We start from the raw sequence: 26,439 nt of genomic DNA, 5'->3' as shown, positions 1-26,439 counted from the left end.
CCCGAGCTGGCGTTAGGAACGGAACCTGCGCGGACTATGGCTCTCCAATTGCGTTTCTGACGGGAGCCGGAATTTCGCTCGGCCCCTTGCGATGTTTCCAAGGGAAGGTTCGTACATTCGTGACCGTCCCTGGCAGCCGCCCAGCCCGGGACTTGGGGCTCCGCTCGCCATTGGCCAGCCGTGGGCGTGACGCGCCGGAGGCGGGGCCTCATCAGCTGTTTGCGGGATGCCCCGAGCGGGCGTATTTTGGAAACAATACCGCGCGGTGCACAGTGGCCTCCTCCCGCGCCAGCCAGCCAGCTGCCGCCGCCGCCCCTGCCCGCGCCTCCCGCCACCCGCCGCAGCCCGGTGAGCGCGCGGGCGGCCGGGGCCGGCCGGAGTTGGATCGCACCTCCTCGGGGAAGTGAGGAGAGGAGTCGTGCTGCGCATGGGGGCCCGGGAAGGGTTGGGCTGCGGGCGTCTAGGGTGACCATGAAGGACTGGAGCGCTTGGGTGCGGGAACGGGGTGCAGAACCCTCATCTAGGTGCGCTGCTCCACGAGGGAACTTGGGGGTAGTAGCATTTCAGACAGCAAGGAGTTGGGTCCAGGTGGACAGGGAACCTGCGGTTCACTGCTGAGCAGACCTGGGCTCCCGAGAACGGCCCGGCCTCTGGATCTGACTTTGGGGTAGGACAGGGAGTTGTGGGGCGTCCAGCCTCCCTGCGGAGTCTGAAGGCTCCTCTCCTTAACAGCTGGGCTCTTTCCCTCCTTCCCAATTGAGTCTGGGCGCCAAGCCCCCGAGTGCTCGTCACGCTGGACCCTGGCGCGGAGCCCTGGCATCACGACTCGGAGGCCGAGACTCTCTCCTGGAGTCACCCAGGTCTGCTGTGTGTCGTGTGGGTGCGTGAGTGTGTATGCATGTATGTGTGCGTTCCGAGATTTTAACTCCTATCGAGGTTCAGAGTGCCTGGCTAAGCACTTCTCCTAGGAGGAGGAGTCTTAAGTTCAGCATCCCAGTTACAGCCCTTGGGGGCTGGGACGGCTCCAGCGGGCTTTGATTCCCCTTGCTAGGAATAAAGCCTTCCTGGGCTGTGCTCTCAAGAAGTGTGATCCTCCTACCAGTTTGGACATCACCCCCTCAGCTCAGGCGAAGGGGAGAAGAGGGTCTCCTTACCGCATCCCGGTTTACACTTGACTTTGCCCAGCACCCCTCTGGAGGCTCCCGCGTACAGAAGAGCCACCTGCAGTTCCTGTGGAGAATGGGTAGGGTCCCCAGGGCTTGCAGAGACACACCCTATGGCTGCATTTCCCCACAGTCCAGTCCAGGCAAGGGTTGAACTTTGGGGCTTTGCTGGGAGGGGGAGGGGGAGGTGACGGGCTTCAAAGGAAAAACCAAGACAATGACTGCTGCTTGTGATTGGCTTTGGAGGGCCCCTTCTTAGGCTGGGATTGCCAGCTTGGGGAGAGAAGCCTGAAGGGCTGGAGGTGAGCCCCTGCCAGGTGACTGGCAAGACAGCACTTGGTCCTTTCAGCCAGAAACTTTGTTTCCTGGTGCTGATAAGCTGAAGATCTCCTACCCTCCTTTGGGAAACACTTTCCAAAGAACAGCCTGTGCCTGTTTGGCCATCCAAGCGGGGGTCTCCTCACTCACCAGGGAAGAGGGCAGAGATGGGGTCATAGATAGCTCACGGATAGTTGGGATGGAGGGAGGGTTGAAGCAAGCACCTCAGAGAGAGCTTGCATTTAGGGAAGCCAAGATTCTGAATTTAAGTGAGATGCCTTTAAGTACTTTACCAACCCACAGACCATTTGGCTTGTTCTTCAAAGGCAAGAGACTGGGAGACAGAATTCCCAGGGGATATCTAATTGAATCTGGCAGTGACAAACAGTATCTCTCTGTATCCTTAACCATTCAGGTAGTTGCTGCTTCTGGCTGCCCCAGGGACTCTTAACAGGTTCCCCTGGGTGTGTGTGTGTGTGTGTGTGTGTGTGTAGGGGGCTGTGTTGGGAGCTCAAGATGCTGGGTGGCTCCAAGCTTAGATTTCCAAGAGCCATCAGGTGGAGCAAGAGGAACTTCTTTATGACCAAGAAACTCGTATCGACAACCTGAGTAGTACAGAGGCGGTGAGTGAGGTCACAGAAAGAGGGCTGAATTTCACTTCCTTCTGTGAGGAAGGTTACACCAGTCTCAGGTTCAACGCTGACAGGAATGCTGGGCTGTGGGGAAAGAAGATTGAAGTCATGGACACTAGTGAGTAGGCTGAGCTGGGGGAGGCTGGCCACATGCTAGATGTTGGACCTACCCTCTCGGCCAAGCTGTGGTGGACAGACAGCTCTCCTCTGCTGGGAGGGCAACGATTAACTTGGGTCTTTCTGCCCTCTCTCCCAGGACACGCTTACCACACCGTGGAGCCTGTTTGTTGTGTTGAGCAAGCAGGGGGTGGAGACTAGAGTAGATGGGCATCTGGGCGGGGCTTAGCAGGTTTGGAGGGAACCTGGCTGCCCTCTGATTGCTGGCTTTTGTTTTTGCTGCTCAGCTGGGAGCTCAGCTCAGACTGAGAGGAGAGCTGGCTGGTTACTCCTCAGGGCAGTGAGTGAGTGAGTGAGTGAGTGAGTGAGTGAGTGTGTGTGTGTGTGTGTGTGTGTGTGTGTGTGTGGTGAGCACTGTGTGTACAGCCAGTCACAGCACCCTCTGCCCTCCCACAGCCACTCACAGGGTCTAGTCTTGTTGACATTTCCCCAGGTGTCCTGCATGCTTGTAGCAGTTGATCATACCCCTGCTATTGCTCAGAGTCAATAGCAGTCAGACTTCGTGACCAGAACCAGCCTGGGTCAGAAGAAAAGGCCAAGGTAGGGGGTGGCTCTGGGAAGGCCCAGGGAAGAGGTATGGCACATCCTTGAACAGCGAGGCGGTCCTCACTGTTTGGGGAGGGGTGTCATCCTTGGTAGTATTTTATCACCGGGTTATCTGTCCTCAGTACCTGGCCCCACTGCCCCAGGTAAGAAGGAGAAGCAGGACAGAAGAAAGGGGAGGGGGGATCCTTCAGGTTTGGCCTGGGTAGAAGCAGCACCCCGGAGACCTGCTTTGCGCCCTAACAGGGGAGATGGATCCGCCTCAGTGTGTGGAGGAGCTAGAGGATGATGTGTTCCAGCCAGACGACGGGGAGCCGGGGACGCAGCCTGGGAGCTTGCTCTCTGCTGACCTGTTTGCCCAGAGCCAGCTGGACTGCCCCCTCAGCCGTCTGCATCTCTTCCCTCTCACCCACTGCTGTGGCCCTGGGCTTCGACCCACCAGCCAGGAAGACAAGGCCACCCAGACCCTCAGTCCAGCCTCCCCGAGTCAGGGTGTCATGCTGCCTTGTGGGGTGACCCAAGAACCCCAGCGACTCTTTTATGGTGAGTGCTCTTAGCCTCAGGACTCCTCCCATAGAGACTGGGGGAAAAGAGGGGACTTCCCCTCCTCAGACCTGCACTTTGTTATTTCCTTCCCCAAATTAAACAGCAGGGGCTATGGATTCCTAGACTCTTGTCACTCTTCTTCTCTGCCTGTTATTGCTTTTCACTTGTGCTCCTTGGGCACCAAGAAAGGCAAGTTGCTATGCCATCACTTCTGCCTTTTTGTCCCTTTCTGCAGGGATCCTTGGGTCCATGGTGCCTTTTGGGGTTGGAGAGAGGGTACCTGGGCCTTGGGCTTTACATCCTGTGGCCCAATGAGTGGCCCAGGCTTTTGTGTCCTGGGAGTGATATGCCTTCCATTAATTGGCCGAAGTGGCCCTGGAGAAGGTTGGGGGATCTGTGACTCGCTGTTGACACTGAAGGGAAAAACCCAGCCCTTTCTGGAGGGAAGGTTCCTGAAGGCAGAAGGTGTCACTTGGGACTTTCTGTGCTTGGAAGGGGGAACTGGAGAAAGAGGTTGGGCCTGCCGGGGCTCAGTGCCAGCTGAGGGGCTGTTTCCAAGACTCAATCAGACAAGCCCCCTTCATTTGTGGGCTTAAATGGTTTGTTTTATGAGTAACATGCCCTCCTCTGGCAAAGGGACAGGGTTAGACACTCAGTCGGCTTTCTTCTTTTAGCACAATAGCTTATGGAGGGAGGGGGAAAAGGTTCGGAGGCTGTCTTGCTAGGTCTGAGGTTGCCTCTTGAGGAGCCGCTGCAGTTATTCCTGGAGGGAGCTGCCCGGTACTTCCTTGGGGAGTCCGAAAAGATGGATAAGGCCGGCCAGCAGGGAAGAGGGAACAGAGGGAGGAGGCAGGCGGGCACCCCTAGCGGCAGCCCGCTTGCCAGCACTTGGGTAGGGTGCAGCGCAGGTCTCGAGGTCTTGCGGTCTGGCCTGGGGCTCCTCCAGAGAGGAACTTGGCTATCCAGTGGGTCTAAGGAGTTTTCTCTCCCTCGTTTTCGTACCATTGCCCAGAGCTTCAGGACCTGGGCCCAGCCAGGGGAAAAAGTGAAGGCACATTTTGGTTTTCTCTTTCTCCCGCCTTGCTTTGCTCAACCCAGGAACTCCGGAGAGCTGCCTCCGGTGCTTTTCCAGAGAAGAGCTTCAACCTGCTACTGCATGAAAAATAAATTGTGGTCAAGCACAGCTTGGTAAATAAAGACCGAAGGCTGGCAAGTTCCCCCACACATACGACTTTTGCCCTGGCACTGGCTGTGAAGGGACAAGGCTAGGACCATTTGCTCCCTCTGAACATCAGCTTTTAGATGCTTGGGCAGCCAGGCTGTCCAAATCTGGCAGCGTGCCCGATAAAGGCCTCGGGCCCCAGGTGTCAGCCGGGAGTGTTAGGCATGGAGTGGATGGTGCAGTTGGGGAGAATGCTGAGATGTGGGCCCTCTGTCTTTGCAGGCAACGCTGGCTACCGGCTCCCTCTCCCGGCCAGTTTCCCTGCAGGCTTGCCCCTTGGGGGGCAGCCCCCTGAAGGGCAGTGGCAGCATCGAGCAGAGGTACAGATTGCCCGAAAGCTTCAGTGCATTGCAGACCAGTTCCATCGGCTTCACATGCAGCAAGTAGGCACGGGGGCTTGGGGTGGGGCGGGGGGAGAGTCTGCTGGGGCTGGGGGGCTCGGACCTGCCTCAGCAACTCTGTCTCTGCCAGGCCCCGAGGATATGGTCCCAGGGTTAACTGGATGGGCCCAACTGGCTGAGCACTCTTGCCATCTCCGAGCTCCAAGTTGGTTCTCTGCCCTCTCTCAGCTCAGGCTTCTTAAGAGCGGTTTGTCCAGTGGTTTGTCAGGAAATGCTACCATCTCTCCTGGGGAATGGGGTGGCTTTCTGCAGCCTTGTTTGACACACTGTGTCTGCTCAAGGCCAGGGTGGGAGACTGTACCTCCCAGACCCAAGGGGAAGGTTTTCAGGGTGCCGGAGTGAAACCGGACATTTGGGGGTGCCTGACTTGAGGGGCAGTGGGAACCGGGTAACCAAGGCCAAGGGATGGGCCTGAGTCGGGGAAAGTGGTGGAACCGGTTGTAACCTGACACTTTCCAGCTGGGGAGGCTGCTCCTCATTGTCTCTGTCTGGGAACCGGGACCTGGGACTCTGGAGAGTATACCTCAGAGAGTCTCTCCAGACTGGCGGCCGGGCGCTTGGCCGGCAGCCTGGCACCAGCCCCGCCGGGGCGGAGCATCGCGTGTCAGTCGAGCATGTGGCAGAGTCCATCAACAAAGGCGGCGGCGGCTGGCAGGCTCGTGCTGGAGGAGCCCTCTGTGCCACGGGCTGGAGGCTGCCCTGCTCTGCAGCCGCTGTCTGGGCCAGCCCCCAGGCACTTAACCCTTCCTCTCTGGGCTGGCTTTCTGGATGGCTGCCAAGGCAGGGAGAGGAGCCCAAGGCTGAATCCGTGCTCGTACAACCACCATGGAAGCAAAGGCATGCCACCTGGAAATGAACACGGTCCCTACCCCGGGGACCGTCCTAGCGGGCTGTGTGTGTGTGTGTCTGTGTCTGTGTCTGGAATAAAGAGAATAAATAACTCATCACAGTTGGGCAGACCCTGAGTTTAGATGGGTAACTTCAGGTGATCAGAGTAGGTTTGACTGAAGGGCCAAACCATTGCCAACACCAGGGGAGAGAGAAGTTGTCTTTTGGTCTCCTGAGAACAGACCATCAGGGGTTACATATGGTTAGTGCCTTCTGCCAAGGAGTTCTGAGAGAAATCTGGGGCCAGACCTGGTCCTGGATGGCTCTCCCAGTCCCTTAGTGATCTGGAAGAGAGGGGGGCCCTATGCTTAGGTAATAAGGCAGCCTAGCTTCCTCCGTTGGCCCCTCGCTCCAGTCCCTAGTCCCTCCTTTGATTGTTATCTGGAAACTTGGCTTCAAGTCTCCCCTTCATTCCATGTGTGGACTTGCTCTGATTCTGGATTTCCGTCTCTTGGCCTCCTTCCTGCCCATTCACTCTAGCCTGGTTTTACAGGCCTATGGCTGAGACCAGCTCACAGCTTCCAGTCCTGGTGCTGGAGTTTTTGGAGGGCACAGTGGCTGTGAGTCTCCTAGATTCATCTAGAGGACTGTCTGGAAGGCAGCTTTCTTCATTCCCAATTGACCTGATCTCTCTCAACAGTTGTTTCCCAGAATATTTCTCCATCCATTGGTGAGCCCCCGTAGGCTTGGGAGCAGGCTGGGAGGACAGGACTAGAACATAGCCCAGGGCCCTTTCTTGATGACTCAGTCCTGAACGAGAGGAGACAGCCCTCATCCCAAGGTCTGACCCTGCTCATTGCTGCTTGGCATCATTTCCCCCAGTCCAGGGCTGCCTTTTTGAGGATAGCTTTCGGCTATCAGCCAGAGCTACCCCAGCCTGGGAGGAGGGGCAAAGCAGCAGAACCAAAGGAGAACCATAGGAGAATCTCCCCTGCAGTGTTCTGCACCTCACCCCCTACTGGCTCCCAAGTCCCCTGTGTCCCTGTGTCCCTCACCCTCCTGCCTGCTGTCTACTCCTACCTCACAGTGGCGGGAGCCAGTCAGCTAAGCCTTTCTAGCCCAGAGCTGGTTTTCCCAAACTTTCCATTACAGAGAACCAGGCTTTTGGTCTGTGGAATCCTCTTGCTTTTAACCCTGTCCTCCCCACTAACCCTGCTCACAGACCTTGTCCAGGAGCTCATCCTGCAGGAAGGGCTAGGATAAGAGCCACGGGCAGAAGGAGCACCAGCATGCAGAGGAACTTTTAGCAGCTAGCTTTAAGAAGTGAGTCGTTTTCTGACTTTATTATATAAACCACAGTCTAATATTTCATATCTAGAAAGTACTGTTGTGACTCCTACATTCTTTTCTTTTCTTTCCCTATTCCCTTCCTTTGCAGGCAGGGACACTGAGGTACTAGGAAGGAAGCGGTTTAGGATTAAATCTCTAGGCTTTGAGTCCAAAGTCAGAAGGCCCAGGTTTAAATACCAGCTCTGCTACCCACTAGCCATCAGGAAGGCACTTGACCTTGTCAAGTCTAGCTCCTCCTCTGTAAATTAGAGCTAATACCACAGAATATTATTGTGAAGGTTAAGTGAGAAAATACCATTTAAAGTTCTGGGTACACAGTAGGTATTCTTTAATGCATGTTTCCTGTTGTCTGTCTAGAAGCCTGATCATCCCTCACATTTGTTCTTGTCAGTTCACCATTTCCCACCCCTCCCATCAGGCTGATCCCTTAGCAGAGTTGCCTCCCCTGAGCTCCCTCCACCTGCCCTGCACAGAGAAATCAATGTCCAAGCTGTTCACTTGTGGGCCTCGGCCTTGTACATTTCTCCTCAAAGAATGATGATCAGTCCCCCATCGATATAGGCCGAGTTTAGGGAGCCAGGAAACACAACCCAAGAGGCAATAAGTTGTTGAGAGGGCTTGGCCATTTCCTTTCTCCTCAGATCTGGGATGGTGTCCCAAGGCCAGACAATGGCCCTTGGTCCCTGAGTCCTGTAGGTAGTGTGAGCATTCACTTTTGGTCCCTAGTTAAGGACCTCAAGTAATTCTTTTTCTGTGTCAAGGGAACACTTCTTCCTAGGAGATGTGGAGCAGAGGGGGTGGGGGGTACCATGACGGGGTAGTGCGTTGTAGAATGGCATTATGGCCAATTGAGTGCATCAACATGACCCCCAATTCAAAAGGTTGCAAATTGTACTGGATGTTGGATCTGGATTTTTGCCGGCCACATACTTCCTAAGGAGCACGTGGGTGGGGTCTAGCCTGGTTACCCGAGTGATCAGTTCAGGGTGGCTCCTCTGGATGGAAAGGCAAGGATTTGAAGGCAGAATATCAGTGTCAGTGAGGTGCTTTTTGTTGGCTCTTTGGGTCTCCAAAGCAGCAAGAGAGTTGGAGGCCGGGCGTTTGGAGACAAAAGCCTTTCCCAACCTGGTCACACGCCCCACCTTCCTTTGACTGGGTCAGGAGTGGAATGGTCCCCCTTTTTTTTTTTTTTTAGATTTTATTTATTTATTTTAGAGAGAGAAAGAGTGGAGGGGCAGTGGAGGAGGGAGAGGGACAAACAGACTCTGCTATGGGCCCTGAGCCCAATACGGGGCCCAATCTCACGAACTGAGATCATGACCTGAGCTGAAATCAAGAGTTGGTGATCTGCTGACCAGGGTCTACCTTGACTCAGGCTCTGTGAAGGTACCCTGGTATTTCTCTGTCTCTCCAGCTTCTGCAGTGAAGAGGAGGTACAGGTTTGCTTCCTCACTGTGTTCATGAGCTGCTGGAGTCAGAAGGTGTGGGTTCTAGTTTCTCTCCATTCCCCCTTCCGCGGTCTCCTCCAGTATGGGCCTAAGAATGGACAGTAGTTGCTGTCCCCTCCTCTTAGGAATGTCTCCTATCCCAATGGCACCATCTTGAAATTTATGGGCGGTATTCCTAGGCAATGTTAAGAAGCCAAGAATCCTCAAAAAAAAAAAAAAAAGCCACTGTAGACCACTGAGTGAGTAAAGCTACAAGCACATTGGAATTCCTTGAGTTGGAAATGGCCTTTTCACTTGGACCAGGAGTGGCTTCATTCAGAATAGTCCGATTTGGAAATTCTCTGAATGGTAATTAGACTTTCTGGAAAATGAAATCTGAGGAAAATGTTAGCCACTCACTAGAAACTATCTTTTGTTGCAATATCACAGAAAGGATCCTAGACGTAAAGGCAGACCTGGGTTCAAATTTCTACCTCTGTCCCTTATGAGTTCTCTGTCTATAGGCATGTCATTTAACTTCCCTAAACCTCGATTTCTCATACTTACCTAGCAGAGCAGATGTGAAAGCCCAGTGGAGATTATAATATATATAACTATTAAGGTGTGGGCGGTTTAACACTTTGAGAAATGTGCCAGAAGATGATTTTAGGATTTTGCTTGGACCTGTCTTTATAGTTCTTAGGGAGCTCACTTGGAAGTTGTACCCAGAGTGGTGTTTACATCTGCCAACAGCCTGGATCCTTTGTTCAGGGGGCCCTTGACTGCTTCCTGACCCTTTGGGATGCCCTCCTTGTTGCTGAGTGGTTTGCGGGGCTCAGACTGTGGCTAATGAGGTTGTTCAGACCCTAGATGTGGCAGCCCTGGGCAGGAGCCCCAGACATTCACCTTAGAGTGAGAAGGTCCCTGTGGAGCCAGCCTCTGTTCCAGCAGTGGGAGGTCTACCTAGGAGGGTGCCTGGGGAAAAGTGAGGCTGGGGGAGGGGCCGTGGAGGGCCGCTGTGCGTGAGAGCCAGGCCGGGGCTTGGGGGCCCTGTGTTTGCTCTGTGGCTGGCTCTGTTTATATCGCTCACTATATTTAGCTTCTGAGTCATCAGCGTGGCTGACTAGAGGCCGAGTTCCCCACACAACTCTGCACCTGACTACTCTCTCTTCCAGGAGAAGGGCCTTGTAGTTCCGGAGAGTTCATTCCCTCCTCACCAAGCTATAGGCCTTGGGGATGGGAGTTGGCTTTTTTTTTTTTTTTTTTCCTTAGGGGAGAAGGGGGGTGATGGGAGGAGGGGTTGGGAGAGGCACAAGAAAAGAAGGATGAAGAAAAATGTCTGGTTTGCCTTTTGATCCTGTCTGACAACCAAGAGGGCATGTTCCATGACCAGAACGAGAACGGTCAGTGTGTGTGGTGAGGAGGAGGGTCCAGCCTTCTTCCACGCTTAGCTTGCCTTGTCCTGGCTAGGGGACTGGCTCCAGGCAGGACAAGAACAGCCAGCTGCCAAGGCCCCAGTTTGGGAGTCAGAGCTTTGGGGGCTCCTTTTCCACGATCTCGTAGCCCCACAGCAGGTCTGCCGCCCCTCAATCCTCTCTCTCCCTCACCTTCCACCAGAGCACACACACCAGGATTTCTTCCTGAGTTCTTAAGAAGTTGTCCGGTAGTTCGATGGAGCAGTTCTCTGAGGGAGCCAGAGCCGTCCCTGTGGGAAGCTGGGTAAGGGCCCCAGGAGTGGCAGCCTCCAGAGGCTGTGGAGGTGCCACACGGGGCTCTGGGGATATGGGTTGTGCACACAGCCCTGTCCCCCAGCCCCCAGTGGCTGGAGCCAGTGGCCCACAGTTGCATTAGAGGAAACCCTCCTGTCTTCGACTGAGACCCGGCCTGCCCCGCGCTACCCTTTCTTCCCGGAAGAAGTGATTGGTGTCGCCATGATGGCAGCCGGTGGCTTCAACGTCCTATTGGCACGGCTGACTGCCCTGAGGAAGCTCTTGGCAAGGGGCTATTTTTTTCCTTCTCCATTTTGCCACGTTGCTCGTTCCTCTAGCATCTGGGTCAGAAGCCTTCTTAGGGCAGTGGGCCACTGGACTCAGCTTGGCCGCCTGGAATTCTGAGCCCAGCTGCCTCTAGCTGTCTTGGCCCATCTCAGAGTGAAAAGTCAGGGATTTCCCCAGGACTTCATAAGTCTGTTTAGAAGATAGCACTCCTGGGGCAGGCGCTCTGAGGGAGAGGATGTTGAGGGAAGTGCTCAGCGAGCTTAAGTGGGGCGCAGGTTTCCTTGTCCTCAGCATGGGGAGTGAGCTGCTTGCTCGGCACAGTCACCAGGCCCATTGCTTTACATGGATGTTTCTCACTGGATCACCACAGCAACCTCGTACCTCTGGACCCCGTTAGCCCCATTTTGTAGGACACCGAGGCTCAGAGAAGGGAGACAGCATGCCCAAGTTACGCTGTAAGTGACTGCGCTGGGAGCCATACGGATCTGACTGATCCTAAAACTATGGTCTTCCCACTGTGCAATCTCTGCTTCCAGGCAGCCCCTGGAAGACAGGAGTGTGAGGGAGCGCCCACTCACTGCCCTGACCTCCCTCTGCCTCCCATAAAACTTACTTCTATGCTCTTGTTGTCTTCCGTTCAGATTGTAAAACAACTGAGGACAGTTGACATCTTGCTCATCTTTGTGTCCTTCATAAGTCTTAGCCGAGTTCGGGGCTTGATAGAAGCTTGCTGCATTGAACAAAAACATCTTCTCAACTTCTTTCAAGTGGAATTTTCCTGAAGTCTCTCTTATCTCGGTGTTCATGTTCTCGGTGCCGAGGCTCTCTCCCTCAGCCTCGGCCAGGGTGGGTTTAGACTATGATGGCTAAGGGGAAGAGGTGGGAAAACATCACTCTGGAGAGAGTGTTTCTCCCTGCAAAACAGGGTATAGGAAATTCTGTGTTTTAAAGAAACCGAGTGTGGTTTCAGAACATGATCTGAAGTTATAATTTCAGAGCAGTTTTAGCTTTATTTCTGTTTGATCTTCAGTTAGCCCTGCCTCTGGAAGGTTTATTTTTTTCTGGTCCACAGCATCCTTACTAAATAGTTAATGATCTGGAAACAATGTCTTTAAACATACGAGGGGAGCAGCTCAGTGGTGATTCTCTTTGAAAAGTTAGTGCTACTTGCCATGATGTGAATGAACACACTGTAATAATTCAGTGGAAAAACATAGCTCTGGAGTCAGAAGTCAGGGGTCCGAATAACCCCCCACCCCCCAACTAATGTGCTTGGGGGAATGTTTCTGAGGCTTTACCTCCCCATCCGTGAAATGGGATGGATAATACGTGTCCTTCCTGTGTTCCAGATCTTTGTGAAGAGGAAATGGGAAGATGGGAAGGCACTCTAAGTATGAGATATTATAAATTGCTGTCTGTTTGGTAAATTGGCAGGGTCCTTTTCAAGCCTGGCCACAGTGTAGGCTTGCTCTTTGCTCTAGTTCTTTGGAGGTGAATTAGCTTTTGCTGGAGCATCTGGAACACGGGTGACACACAAAAGCCCCCAGAGGGTGTGAATTGGATCCAAAGGGAGAGAGGCCGAGGGAGATTCTTATCCGGAGAGGGGAGGGAACACTCTTTGTCCTGAGGGCAGAGGCCACGTGGGATGAAACAGAGTTTGATTTGTGTAATCCAACCTTGTCAGATGCTACAGCCAGCTCTTTAAAAAAAAAGAAGAAGAAGAAAAAAAGTCTTTTACTAGTTGGGCCTCTCCTGGGGCAAAAGGCTGATACCATCACATGGAGTACATCTTTAGACCTGGCCAGACATCAGTTGTTCCTGCCCTCAGACAAGTGGGTTATCTTGCAAGGCTGACTTTTCTGTAGTCGGTCCACTGTGCACTTGCTGAGTACCTACTGTGTGCCCCGGCGTGCTCCCCATGACACAGGATGCGTGGCTGTGCGTTCAGTTGCTCTGCCTTATATACAGCGGGGGTGACTCGAACCCTTGTCAGCTGGCTGACCACAGCAAGAAAGTGGAATGGAGAGGGGCGCCTGGGTGGCTCAGTCGTTGAGCGTCTGCCTTCGGCTCAGGTCATGATCCCACGGTCATGGGATCGAGCCCGGCATCGGGCTCCCTGCTCGGCGGGAAGCCTGCTTCTCCCTCTCCCACTCCCCCTGCTTGTGTCCCCTCTCTCGCTGTGTCTCTCTCTGTCAAATAAATAAATAAAATCTTTAAAAAAAAAAAGAAAAGAAAAGAAAGTGGAATGGAGAAAGAAGAGCCCTAGGTCTCTAATGCCTGTCTGTGCTCTCTTAACTGAAGAGGATATTCTTATCCACCATGTCAGATCCCATTCTCTTGGGGCATTCACCTCTATTTTTTCCCCCTATGCCTCGGTCCTACCCTCTAAACTCTCAATTTGAGGCCTTCCGGTGTAAGCTTCAATTCCCAGCAGTTTCCCATCCCCTGTCCCTCAATCCCTTATCCCTAAGGGCACCCTGACTGTGCCTTCTTAGAACCCCCACTTTTTGCAGGTTCCCAGGCTTAGAAGGGTGCTCAAGCTGAGTCTGGGAGAGCTGGGCCCTGCTCTGGGGATTTGCACTCACTGAGCTCAGGTTCTGTGCTCTGTGCTGTGCCAAGTGCCTGAATGTCAGAGGCCAAGCATACTCTTTCCTGCTTCCCCCTTCCTTCTCCCCTGCTTCTCCACACCTTCTGCTGGAAGGATCCATGTTCTCTGGCGTTTGGGTGTCTTTGTGTACTTCATCCTGTTCAGTGAATGTTGATTTCATTCCTCCTTACTGTTTCTCTCACCAGCCTCCCTTCACGTCCTTTTTCTTTCCTTTCTGGTCAGGCCCTTTTGTTTAATTTTTTTTTTAAATATTGTTTTTATTGTTGTTCCTCATAATCAGGGCATCCTTTGATAGTTTTGGTGTGAGGCAGCTTGGTTGAGGAAGAAGGTCTTTTGGGGGCTGACCTGTGGCAAGAGAAGGCTAAGTGGAATTTGTGTGGCATCTGTTTGTGCCCAGAGCAGGGGCTACCGAGGCTGAGGACCGGTTACCAGGCCCTGCTCTTGCTGGTCTTGCTGCTCTCATGGCTGCCACGCAGCCAGCTTAACTCCGTACAAGGCAGCCTGGCCTCCAGGCTCACCCAGACCCTCCAATAGGCTGGCTGGATTCAGCTGTTGGAGCTCGGAGTTGTAATCCTGAAGGTAATTGTGGATGACAAACTTCACATCGTAAACCTTAGGGTCGGAAAACTCCTCCGTGGTTTCCAGATGCCTGTCTGTGGCCTGGCTGCCTCAGAACCACCTGGGCAGGATTTACCTCTGGCTTGGCCAAGTCATTATTCTGATGGGAAGAGATTGAAAGAGACTGAAAAAAAAAATCCAATCATGAAGTGTTTTCTTCCAGGCTATAGGATCACAAATGATTTTATTTTCTTCTCTCTCATGTCTTGTGTTTTCCAATTTTTCTACAGTTAACATGTATTACTTTGATGACTAAAATATACAATAAATGTTACCTGTGATTTAAAAAATGTCACCTGGGGCGCCTGGCTGGCTCAGTCGGTGGAGCATTTGGCTCTTGACCTCCAGGTTGTGAGTTCGAGCCCCGTGTTAGGTGTAGAGATTACTTTAAAAAAATGAAATCTTAAAAATAAATAAATAAATAAATGAAATTTTAAAATGTCACCCAGAGAGTTTGTTCAACGTACAAATTCCTGGACCGCTTCCCTGGAGATTCTGACCCAGTTGGTCTAGGTGGAGCCCTGGGACTCTGTATTTATAACAGCACGTCAGCGGATTCTGTGACACGGTCAGGTTTGGGAACCACTGATCTCATACCATGCCTGCATTTCTCTTATAAGGGAAGTGAGGACTCACAGACAGGCTGGTGGGAAGCCGCTGCCGACAGCCAGGTCCTCTGATTCCTGGCCCAGGGAGACTTCCTTGCCGATCCACGTACCCAGAAGCCTGTCACAGGCAGAGACGTGGGACTTGGGTCCTTCGCGACGGTGGGCCTATGGGCACTGCCTCCTGCACCTAGGCCTGCCTGTGTTTCCCAACAAGACCTCAGCCTTCCACTCTGACAGCACTCTCTGGCCCGTAGCTGCTCTGGGTCCCCCAACACGCCCAAATGATGGGAGCGAGGGTGCTGCGTTGCCCCATCCCCAGACACCTCAGGGCCCAGGAAGTAACCCAAGCAGCAGGCAGCCTCCATTAGGGGCATTTGGGGAAAAACTGAGGCATACAGAAATGGGATTGGCCCAGGCCCCAAATCATAGAATTGTGATCTCCTTTTCTTAGCCATTGAACTATTTTGATATGATTTAGAGAAGGGGAGGAGAGAGGGTCTGCTTTGGCATAAAGGTATATGGTGGCGCTCAGAGAATGATGATAATGGGTAAGGACATTGCTCTAGGGCCAGGTGGTCTGGAATTCAGTCCAGTCCCTGCCACTTAGTAGCCATGTGGCCAAGTTATCAAACTCTTTCAATGTTCTCATCTGTAAAATGGGGATGATGATATATAACAATCTCATAGCGTTGTCGAGAAGGGCCAAAAGAGTTTAATGTGTCTCCAAGTCACCTGGGGATCTTGTTAAAAATGCACATTCGGATTCAGTAGATCTGTATTTCTAGTAAGCTCCCAGAGGATGCTGACGCTGCTGGTCCACGGACCCCACTTTGAGAAGCAAGGATGTAGAACACTCAGAACAGAGCCTGGCACACTCAGTGTTACTATTCTTGTCATGACTGTGGTTGTTATTGTTACTTGGCCTTTTCAAACAGGCACCTGAGGAGACTTGGAATTCCAGCAGACTGGCCTCTCCAGGGACCAGTCTTTTCCTGGATTTTCCTCCCGTTCCGCCACATGACCTTTGCACCTGTCCTGGGCAGCAGCTGGGGGGCGGGAAGCAGGAGGAGGGGTGCCCAGCCCAGCGGCTGCAGGCAGGCCCGAGCCTTCAGGTTTTGCAGCTGAGTCCGTTTTCACGCTGCTTTACTCTAACCAGATTTTGTTAAGCCGGCTGTGTTTCCTCTTTTTACCCATCTTTGTTTACAAAACACAAGGCAGCCATCAGTCTCCTGCATGGTCTGCCAGGACTCCTCTGTGGCACACCCCGATTTCCCCTCCTTGCAGTAGCCGGGACTCCAGCTTTCTGGGTGGTTTTCCAGCCTCCCTTCCGCAGGGGCAAGGAGCACGCTGTTGCCCCAGATTGGGGGGGGGGGGCGTTCTGTTCACCTGCCTCGGCAAGGCCCTGAGGTCAGCCTCAGTCCGCGGGTCACCTCTCTTCCCTTAGTGGCCCAAGGTGGCGGGGAGGGGAGGTGCCACAGAACCTGCACGGTCGCCTGGGGCAAAGTCCGGGAGGCCAGGGCCAGCTGCTCCCACCAAGCTCCGAGGGTGCGGGAGACCTAGGCCCACTTTCCATTCTGCCCCTGACTTAGCCTGTCCCCTTCATCGGAGACGTAGGGGCCGGGGCAGTGGGGTTAAAGACAGCCCACGAAGGGCCCCGGCTCTGCTGTCAGTTCACACGGATGCACTCACTGTAGGGCCACTGCCGTGATCCTGGTCCAGCCCATGCTGGCTTCTTCCTGCACGCTGGTTTTTTATTCCCCTATCCATCGAGGACCCCGTGGAGAGGGCCCCAATCCAGTCCTCCTGCCCTGGCAGACAAAGAGAGAACAAAGACTGCCTCTTCCAGCACCCCAGTCCCTTCGGGGGGCCTCCGCTGGCCCCTGGGAAAGGGTACCTGTGTGGGCGGGGCACCAGCCCCAGTCCTGGGAGCCAGTGACCCCTGACCTTTGCCCCCAGCGTCCCTGCCTGACAGTAGGACCTGGGATAACCTCCAGAGAGTAGTGTGCATTCTTTGTTTTTGTTTTGTTTTCAAGTATGTTCTTGCTTAACGTTTAATTGGCTCCAGTCAGTAGGAAAGCGCTCCAAGAGGGATTATTTATGGCTTACTGTCAAGAGCAGCTATAAAAAGGGCAGCACTGAGCTGGAGATGCTGGGAAGGGAGAGAGGGCGGGTGCACAAGTGTGTGTGTGTGTGTGTGTGTCTGTGTCTGTGTCTGTGTGTGTGCGTGTTTGCACTGGATGAAATCAGATTTTTGCTGCCTCAGCAGTGTGGTTTAAATTGAAGATTAACCCTTTGACCTTCACAGTGTCAAATCACTTGCAGATGGAGGCTCCCCCCCTTTCCCCCTTGTTCTCTGTGTTACTTTGGAGTTGGGGGAGCGAGGGGGGCACTTCTCTTTCTTTCTGAAGAAAGTTTGTTGTTCATGCAGCTGAGGTTTGAGGGGCTCAGGAGCCAATCTGATTAAAAGCAGCACTTGGCTAAACTCTGGAAAATCCTGCAAGCAGGGGAAAAAGTTTAATCCTCTTGTGCACAGTGCATAAAGAGCCTGAACTTTTCTTTTTAATGTTAAAACTGCAATTGTTTTTTGGAGAACTCAACTATCTCCCCCTCATCGCCACTCTTCTCATCTCCCCCCCCAACTCCTCCCTCCTCTTCTCAGTTTGCTGTCCTGATGGGATTAAAGTGCTGTCCCCAGACTCGTTTATCTGAACTTTTATTGGGAATGATAAGGACCCGGGAGTCATTGAGGCTACAGGCTATGTTTAGAAATTACATTGATTTTTTTTTTCCTTTCTAGCACCAGCAAAACCAAAATCGAATGTGGTGGCAGATCCTCCTCTTCCTACACAACCTCGCTTTGAATGCCGATGAGAACAGGAATGGGGCAGGTCCCAGGTGAGGCTGGGCTGCCCTCTTTGTATGGGGCACCCACCGCAGGAAGGACATCGGCGAGGACTGACACTGTGTCTTGTGAAGTTTGTTCATTGCTGTTTTGCGTTTGCATTTTCCAAGTTTCTCTCTGTGTACATAAGACATACCCCAAGCGGGGCCTCTTTCCCTGTTCAGGACCTCGACCAGGAATGAGGGCCTTTGTCAAACACTGTTGAAGTTGAGGCTGATAGGTCTGTGATGTGGGACCTCCCAAGGGCTCTGACAAGTCTTCAGTGAGCTGTTGTTGAAGATGACCAGGTAGTGATGTTCTCCAGCGAGTGGACTGTAGTTTTCCCACAGGAGCTTGGTTAAGAACTAGGAGACTGGATTAGACTCCTGGTCCCGCCAGCGCTCTCTTGGCCTTCAACCGTGGTCGGGCCCGAGATCTGCCAGTCACACTGCTTTCATCCCCCAGGGCCTCGGCCAGGGGCTTTCCAGCTGAGCATGGCAACTTCCACTAAGGCCAGTCATCCAGCTCCATATCTGGGTTCTCCTTTGGCCCAGCCAGTGCCTGCCCCAAGGGCTCAGGGATTCTCGCCCAGCTCCTGTCATCTCCAGCAGACCTCAGGGAGGGTTGGGTTTCTACAAGGACCCCTCAAACGTGCCGCAAAATGAACCAAACTTCTAGGTAGGCCTCGAGTCTTACTTGCTCCCACTCGGAGGCCCCAGGATTGGTCCCGAGGTGCAGGACCACTGTCACCTCTGGGTGCCTGGGACTGGCCTGGGTGTCCACCACAGATGAGCCAAATAGCCAAGGAACGGGCCATAGCCCACAGCTTGTGCCTTCGTCAGCTCTTCTTTGAAAAGACCCAGCCAACAGACTGCTTTCCTCCCCCAATATCAGCACTCTGGGGCACACACGGGGCAGGATTACCGTGGGGCTGGGAAATGTGGTGGCCATCCCACCTGTGAGAGTCAGCCCGAGAGGAACCCAGACCCCTTGGTTTCCTTGGAAACAACATACCTCCTCCCGCTTATCCCCATTCCTTTTTCACACCTATTGGGATACAGGAAGAAGCCAGCGCCATGGCTTTGTCAGCTGAACCGTGTCTTTTGGAGTAACAGACAATGATTAGAGCGTGCAACCGTCAAAGCTGGGTACACATTTCCTGGCTTCCTTCAGCTTCCAGCTAGGCCAGAAGGGCGTGCTCTGGAGCTCAGCAGGCTCGCAGCTGCCTCTGAACTTCCCTTCTCTCCCTGCTGTGGCACTAATGGAGAGAATTTAAGGCAGCCAGGCTGGCAGCTCTGAAAGCAGATGCGGCGAATCTGAAAAGACACAGGGAATCTGTTAACCAGATACATAGAAATTAAATTATAATTTTTGCCTATGTAAGAAATGATAACATTGGTGCTAACATGAAGCAAGGCCCAAAGAAAAGGTGGCTTCCCTGGGCAGAGAAGACCTCAGGGCTACCCAAGGAAATTGGAGGAGTCCAAGTAGACTCTCAAATCTAAACAAGCCCAAGCTCCTCCAGTTCTACAGACAGGAGGTCTTCAGGAAGCATTAATCTACTGGATGTACAGTTGGGCAGGTTGTTCACTGCACAAGGGCACCTGCCGAAGAAGGTAATGGAAGTTAAATCCAGCTCATGCTATGCCCACTAGGCTATATGCCCTAGTTTGGGGCTACGTCTGCTCAGAGGAAGGGGTGCCTTTCCTAATTTGCATGAAGGTGCCATATGGGCTCAGTGGCCCCAAGGTGAAAGACCTCAAACTGTACATTAGCCTTTGTTTTGTTCTGCTTGGATGTTCTGGAGGTATTACCTCTTCTTGGCTAGAATTGTATTCTCAGGGTGTGTACCATGGTTTGTCTGCTAAGAAGATGGGTTCCTGCTTACAAGGAGGAGCCCAGGGAACAGGTGAAGACCAGCTCCGGGACACGCTGACCATTGTGAAATGCAGCCTTCTTTGCGTGTCTCCACACCATTTTAGGACGTGCATTGGACATGTGCCATTTTCCCCTCTCCTGGACCAAGGCAGTGACAGGCAGGCTGCTGGTGTATGCTCGAGTGGCACACAAGAAAACCAGGATTATTTCTGCCAGCCACTTTGAACCCCTCTTAGCGGACTTCTGAGTGAGCTGAGTGAAAGAACAAATAAATGGTCCAGGGCCTCAATGCTGAGGCAAAGCCATCAGCTTCAGAGATCTTGCCAGGCCCAGGCAGGATGTCCTGTGGCCTGCCCCAAGAACTGAGCCCAGAGTTTGACAAGCCCACCTGAACACTGAGCCTGGGCCCAGATGGAGGGTGGTCTGACTGCACCATCTCCATCTTATGGGAAGCCAGGAACTCACTCACTATCCTAAGCCAGCTGGGGCACAGTTTAAAACCCCCTCCTTCTCCCTTTTCCCCAAAACACCCAGGAGGTAAATAGCTCCTGGAAGAAGAGAGGTTCCTTCTGGCTGGCTGGTTTTAATTGGCCTAGTGATCTAGACTGGCCCCTGCCCCCTCTGTCTGGTGAGTTGGTCTGAACATTCCTCAAGTCCAGCCTCAGGAGACACATCCCTCTCCCTGGGCCCCCATCCCCCATCCCCCACCCCCGGGAGCTTGGCTGTCTCTAGTTAGGGGGTGGAGAATCAGATTTGGAGGGAGGGAGACTCTGACCTGGCTCCTGACCTGTAACCAGCTGAAGACTTGTGGAGTTTTTGTGGTTTGCTGAGGGTGAGGGGTGGGAGAGGGGCTGGAAACCTCCCTCTTATTATAGAAAAGCCCCAGAGGGAGGAAGCCTGGTAGTCAGGGTCAAAAGAGCCCTTCAGTTCAGAACCCTAGAGTTTCTGGAAGCTGGCAGACAGAACCAGGGAGAGAACCCCACTCAGGCCAGACAGCTGACTCCCTCAGTGAGTCAAAGGACCCGGCGTGGCCTCCCTGCCTTTGCCTGCTTCAAAGTTTGGGCTGCTGGAGGGCTGTCCCCATGGCCTTTTCTTGCTCAGTGCAAGGGAGAGAAAGATCACCTCCCAGTGACCTCCCCAAGCCCTGAGGGGTGTGGGTCCATGTCTAGAGCTTATGTGGCAGGCATGCTCCAAACAGTCAGAGGGGCCCAGCTGACTTGTCTCACTGTCCCCAGTGGCCCAGCCTCATCCATGGGGTGGCTCCAGCCTGGGCATAGAAGGGGGGGAGCAGTGTTGTTTGGGATGGTCCAGCCACGGCCTCCAGTGGGGGCTGGGGAGCCACTGCGCCTGCCCCGGTCAGTAAGTAGCCCACTGAGAGCTGGCAAGCTTGTGCCATTTGGTGGACTTGATGAAGAGGGGGTATGGAGAGTGGAGAGCAGCAAAAACAAAAAGACTTCTGCCTCCAGGGCTCTGCGGGGCTTCTGGGAATCAACGTTCAGCCTGGGCTGCAGGAAGCTGCAGGGCCCTCCAGGTGCAGGCAGATCCTTGGTGGGACGCTGGACCTTGGCTGGACTTGGTCCAGGAAAGGGTTAACTTACCCGCCCTCGAAGCCTCCTGGGCACACTGTGGGCAGGGGCACCTCGGCTGGCGGGGACTTGGAGCTTTGAGGGAATAACACAGAAAGCCGAGCTCTTCCAAAGATGCACCAGCCTTGCAGGCCACGGGAGCTGGGAGCCGGCACCCGGGTCTGCCCTGCCCCCTTCTCTGCATGGGTGGCCAGCACCTCTCCCTGTTCTGTGAGCATCGCCCAGTGGGCCGCCCCATCCCTGGGTCCACAGGGGCTGTCAGGGGGAGACCCAGTGAGAATGTAGCATTTTGTTTAGCCCAGGTTAGCTGTCCTGGGTTCTAGGCACTCTGCCTCTGGGAGAGAGACAGGGAAAGAGAGGGAGGGAAATGGGGACCCATTGTTTTTTAACCTGTACAGAATACTTGGCTTTCTGTTCTTCACATGCATATGTGTGTGTGTATATTCTCCCCCATCAATTGGTACAATTTTTAATAAAACCATTTAAAGCAAAGCCGGTCTTTCTTTTTCAAGGTGTGATAAAACTCCAAGGGGATCCCTTAGGGAATTAGAGACTCCTGACTTGTTTCTGGCTGCTGTCCTGAGTTAGCCCCAGGCTCCCTGCTTTTATCAGGATTTCCTTTCCTCTCTGGGAGTGGAGAGGAGCCCTGCTGACTTCACAACAGCACAGGAGAGGCCCCATGAGGTGGAAAGATCCGGGCTTTGGATCCAGACCTGGATTTGGATCCGGTTCCAGCTTCCACCAGCTGAACGATCTTAGGCAAATTGTGTCCCCTCTCTGAGACTTCCGCTCTTCTGTGAGTAGGTCAGCGACACCTGTCTGCAGAATAGAGGGGAAGGGCGGAGGCCCTCCGCAGGGGCAGCCTCGGGGACCGAAAATGCCTGGCAGCCCCTCCACCGCCCACCCCCCACTCCCTTGTCTGGCTGGGCTTTGGCTTCCTTTTATCAAGGTAGCATCTCAGGAGGGAGGTATGCTAGTTGGAGGGGGACTTCTGGTTTGCCTTTCTTTGTGGATTAACAAGGTGTCTGACTCAAAAGGGTAATTTAAAGCCCTTGATGGAATTCTGAAAATCCTCAGAAAAAAACCACTTCTGGTCCTATGAGCAGTGAGCTGCGGGCCAAAGGGCCAGCTCGCCTTATCCACCTTATCTGTGCGGGGTCTCCGTGATTTAGGAGGCCTTCAGCTCTCCGAGGGCCAGCTTTGGGCTCCAGTTCCTACCCTCACAGACAATGGAAGCTTTCGTGTCAATTGTCGTGCCTTGCCTCTTCATTTTTTAAAAATATTTTATTGATTTCATTTATTTGAGAGAGAGAGCATGAGTTGGGGGGTGGCAGAGGGGGAGGGAGAAGCAGGCTCCCCACGGAGCAGGGAATGATCCCAGGACCCTGCGGTCATGACCTGAGTAGAGGGCAGAGGCTTAACCTACTGAGCCACGCAGGTGCCCCTTACCTCTTCATCTTATGGATGAGTAAACTGAGGCCCAGAAAGGGGATGTAATTTTCTATATGGGCTTTTTAAATAGCTGAGTCAGTCTGAGGGGGCTGACCCCATCCACCCAGGTTTCCATTTGGAAATTGCAGTGCTCTTGCCCAGATCTGCAGGGAAGCCAAAACTTGTCTATTTTTAATGCCAAATAACTGTCTCTTGTCCTGTAAAACATGGCACTTCTGACCACTCTATATTTGGACGGAGAGATTTATTTTTACTGGAGTGTGGTAGAAGCGGGGCCTGGTGCCACATCCGGATGTTCTTGTACATTGCTCGCGCTGGGTTGTAGTCGAGCCCGTTAAGCAGCTCCTGTGAGGTACACAGGGAATTAGTAGGTGATTGGTGAGAGGAATGTCTTTCAAGTCATCCGCGGCTACTTAGGGTAAGGCTGCACTCAGTTGCCCAGGCTAGAACCCTCAGAGCTCACCCTGTCCCACCTTCTCCCTCCCTCTCTCTCTCTGATCCCTCCAGAGGAAGTCCCTTGAGATGGTAAAGGCACAGCTGCCTAAGTTTGAACCCAGGCTCTGCGGCTTACCAGCTAAGTGGCATTGGGTAGGTCATAGAGTCTCCCTTTGCCTCAGTTTCCTCATCTGTAAAAGGAAAATAGTACCTACCTCATCAGGTTGCTGTGAGCATTAAATGTGTGAATACATACAGGGGGCTTACAGTAGTGCTTGGTACATGTTAGGTTTTCCATAAATGTTAGCTGTGAGTATTATTAATAATATTATTGCTTTTATTATTATCATCTGTAGGCAGCTGATCCATAAGCTCTGAGCATTCTTACTCAGAAGGGTCTCTCTCTCTTTTTTTAAAGATTTTATTTGAGAGAGAGAGAGCATGAGAGAACACAAGCAGTGGAGAGGGAGAAGCAGGATGCCCACCGAGCAGGGAGCCCGATGTGAGGCTCGATCCCAGGACCCCGAGATCATGAGCTGAGCCAAAGGCAGACGCTCAACCGACTGAGCCACCCAGGTGCCCCTCAGAAAGGTCTCCTGCACCAATCCTCTTACTATCTCTGCCACATTGTCTTAATATACCTCTTTTTGCCTGGATAACTGCAGAGTCCCCTAACTGGTCTCTTTGCCAACCCTGGCCCTCCCACAGCACATCCTCCGTCGCCAGGCGAACTTTCTCAAAGACAGACCCAATCCAATCACTCCCCCCCTGGAAAAGTTGCCCTAGTGGATCACGTCCACATTCCTTATCCTGTCTCTCCAGCTACTCCCTTGTATTAGTATTCTGTATTTGTCTTCTTATATTCGCGTTCTGCACAACAAATTATCCCAACATTTAGCAGCTTAACACCACTAACGTTTATTATTTCACAGCTTCTGTGGGTCAGGGCTTCAACACCCAAGGTGGCAGCTTTTGTTGAGAGGCTAATAGTATGGTGGGGATTCCTGGATCCTGGAGCAGCCCTTTGATTTACATGAAGTCAACTATACAAGCTCAGCAACGGGCGTGGGGAGGGAATGGGAAATGCGTGTAGGGATACAGTGCAGCAGATGAGTCTCCTGCCCTCCACTCAGCGAACGCGTGCCTGGACTGAGTGTGACGCGGGAACACGCATGACAGCCCTTCCCGGGCCTCATATCACACCAGCATCTTATCACGCTCAGAGATAAATTTTTCTGGTCCGGGATAGCCCTAAATGTCAGGGGTTTCCTCCACTGCTCAACGGAAGCAACAGAACTCTCTTCCAACCTGAAGGAGAAGCTGGCTGTCTGGAATTTCCTGAGAAGTGATGGGTCTGCTTGTTACACTTCAGGGGCATCGGAATGGATTTCCAAGGGCATTTTCTACTTCGCGTGATTTTTGCCTTACAGGAGGTCTTAGAGCCAGTTCCTGTGAAAAACGAGACTCTAAAAATAAGATATAAAAAAGAAAAAATAATAAAAATTAAAATAAAAAAAGAGGGGGCCCTGGGTGGCTCAGTTGGTTAAGCGTCTGCCTTTGGCTCAGGTTATGATCTCAGGGTCCTGGGATCGAGTCCCGCGTCCGGCTCCTTTCTCAGCGGGGAGCCTGCTTCTCCCTCTTCCTCTACCCCTCCCCCTGCTTGTGCTGTCTCTCTCTCTCTCTCAAATAAATAAATAAAATCTTTAAAATAAATAAAAATAAAGATAGAAAATGAGACTCAATCGGACCACTCAACCCAGCTACCCTGCCCTTAATCCCCTACTTCCCGGAGGGGAAGTTTTTGCCCTCCTGAATGGGCAGACTCAATGTGGAATTGGAATTGGGATTGCCCTGAAGAGGGGGAGGAGGGTAAGGGATGGAAGTGGTGTCCTATCCTGCTTTTGCTGCCGTTCAAAGGTCTCTGGCTCCATGCTGCTCTGCAGGTGGGTCTGTCACTAGCATTTGAACTCATGTCAAGCCCTGCTCACGAGAGAAGACAAGATCCACTGAGTGGGTGCATGGTACTGCCTGAGCCCCTCACCATGAGTGACACATCACATCAAGCCCATGCACAGCTTCAAAAGAAACAGGCCGTGTGATCCCTGCCCTCAAAATTAGGTCGCAAAAGAAATCCAGTTGCTATGAAGCAGGGGAAACCCTACCTGACTAGGATTAAGGAGGCTAGGTTTTTAAGCTGACTCTGTCCCTAACCGCCTCAGTGACTTTGGGCAGGGACCTGACTTCCCCTCTCTGGTCCTTGGTGTTCTTCCTCATCTATAAATTGGGGTAGGACCAGACTGCACACCTATGACCCACCCAGCATTTTACTCAGCAGTCTTTGCTGGGTCTTGAACTCTTGAGATTCTGCTGGAAACTATCTAGGAATCTTCTCTTTGGGAGGTGGCACAGACTATAGAGACTCAAGAATCTAAGGTTTCAGGAAATTTATTGAGTCTCTTCATCTGTCACTTGGTCCCCAGGTTTAAGGACTCTAGTTTTGTTGCAAAGGAAAATAAAAAGAATGAGAACGACAAAAACTTAGAAACCAAGGCAGGCGCTTCCCTCATTCTGTCACCGACTTTGCTTATACCACAAGAAGTCACCTTTCCCTCCTGCACCGTTCATCCTCGCCTCCGCCTTGAAGGAGGCTGGCGCAGTTCCTGGAGGCGCTTGTGTTTCTCGTGCTGCATTCTTGATTCCAGGGATGCACCCTTCTCCACTGTCAGCACACCCGGAGACTAAAGCTGTGATCACGGTCTGGCCTTCTGGAGGCCACCACCCCAGCCCAGACGGGGTATCTGTGGTCGTCTTTGCAACCCTTCTAGCTTATCCAGGTTGAAGCAGGGGCGCTGAGCCTGGTGCCTTTCTATAAACTCAGGGTGGTAAGAGGCTTCTGGCTCCGATGTTCGTGCTGAATGAGCCGGTAGGAAGCAATCAGACGTTGAAGGTGAAGGGGAACATGGCCTGTGGCTGTCGGAGACCCAGAAGCTGTCAAGGGCAAAGGCCTGGGAGCTCTGTGCACCCCAGATAAAAGGTTCTTGTTTTTCACCTGAGTGAGTCCAGGGTTCTGCTCAGTGATCCTGTCTTTGAAGTGGAGAGGGTTCAGTGCCTGGTGGCAACCTCATTTCTAACACATCGTTACATTTGCCAAGTGCCCTGGAGCACGGGGTACGACTTCATAGATACACAGGCTCAAGTGGGCTGGGTGCTGCTTTAAACAGTGACCACAGAAAAACCCATGAGCCCCCAAGTCCGGAAGATCAAGCCTTGGGTCCCTGAGCCCCTTGCCTGAGCCCTAGGGCTTGGTACCGCCGCGGTATGCTGCTGTTTATTGCCGGTCCGGTCCGTGCGCATAACTTCAGTGATCCCTCCTTGAAATGTAGAGAAGAGCTGGTGACATCTTATTGGCTGGAGAAACTGAAATCCACCTAGAAGACTGGATTTCATACCCTTAGCACCACCTCTCACCACTGGCAATCATCACTTATCCGTTTTCTTTTTTCTTTCTTTCTTTTTTTTTTTTTAAGATTTTATTTATTTATTTATTTGACAGAGAGAGACACAGCGAGAGAGGGAACACAAGCAGGGGGAGTGGGAGAGGCAGAAGCAGGCTTCCTGCCGAGCAGGGAGCCCGACGCGGGGCTCGATCCCAGGACCTGAGCCGAAGGCAGACGCTTGATGACTGAGCCACCCAGGCGCCCCTATCCATTTTCTTGACCACCAATGGGCAATGGTATGTGAATGACTGTGTGCATGTCTAGATAGACCA

The 26,439-nt window shown here is 52.8% G+C and overlaps 1 protein-coding gene across 1 annotated transcript; it reads left to right on the top strand.

Annotated features, from left to right (window-relative positions):
• The first annotated feature begins 218 nt into the window (after nucleotides 1–218).
• Nucleotides 219–21,275, top strand: BMF (Bcl2 modifying factor). Its single transcript, XM_081830877.1, is given in 7 exon segments — nucleotides 219–291; nucleotides 293–348; nucleotides 733–771; nucleotides 774–860; nucleotides 3,080–3,376; nucleotides 4,824–4,984; nucleotides 17,236–21,275. Coding segments are annotated over 7 exon segments (807 nt in total). The 5' UTR covers nucleotides 219–226; the 3' UTR covers nucleotides 17,338–21,275.
• The last annotated feature ends 5,164 nt before the right edge of the window (nucleotides 21,276–26,439 follow it).

The sequence above is a fragment of the Leptonychotes weddellii genome, chromosome 9, assembly GCF_054177405.1.
Source record: "Leptonychotes weddellii isolate Sample4059 chromosome 9, ASM5417740v2, whole genome shotgun sequence".
NCBI lineage: Eukaryota > Metazoa > Chordata > Mammalia > Carnivora > Phocidae > Leptonychotes > Leptonychotes weddellii.
This window is presented reverse-complemented; position numbering and strand designations above follow the sequence as displayed.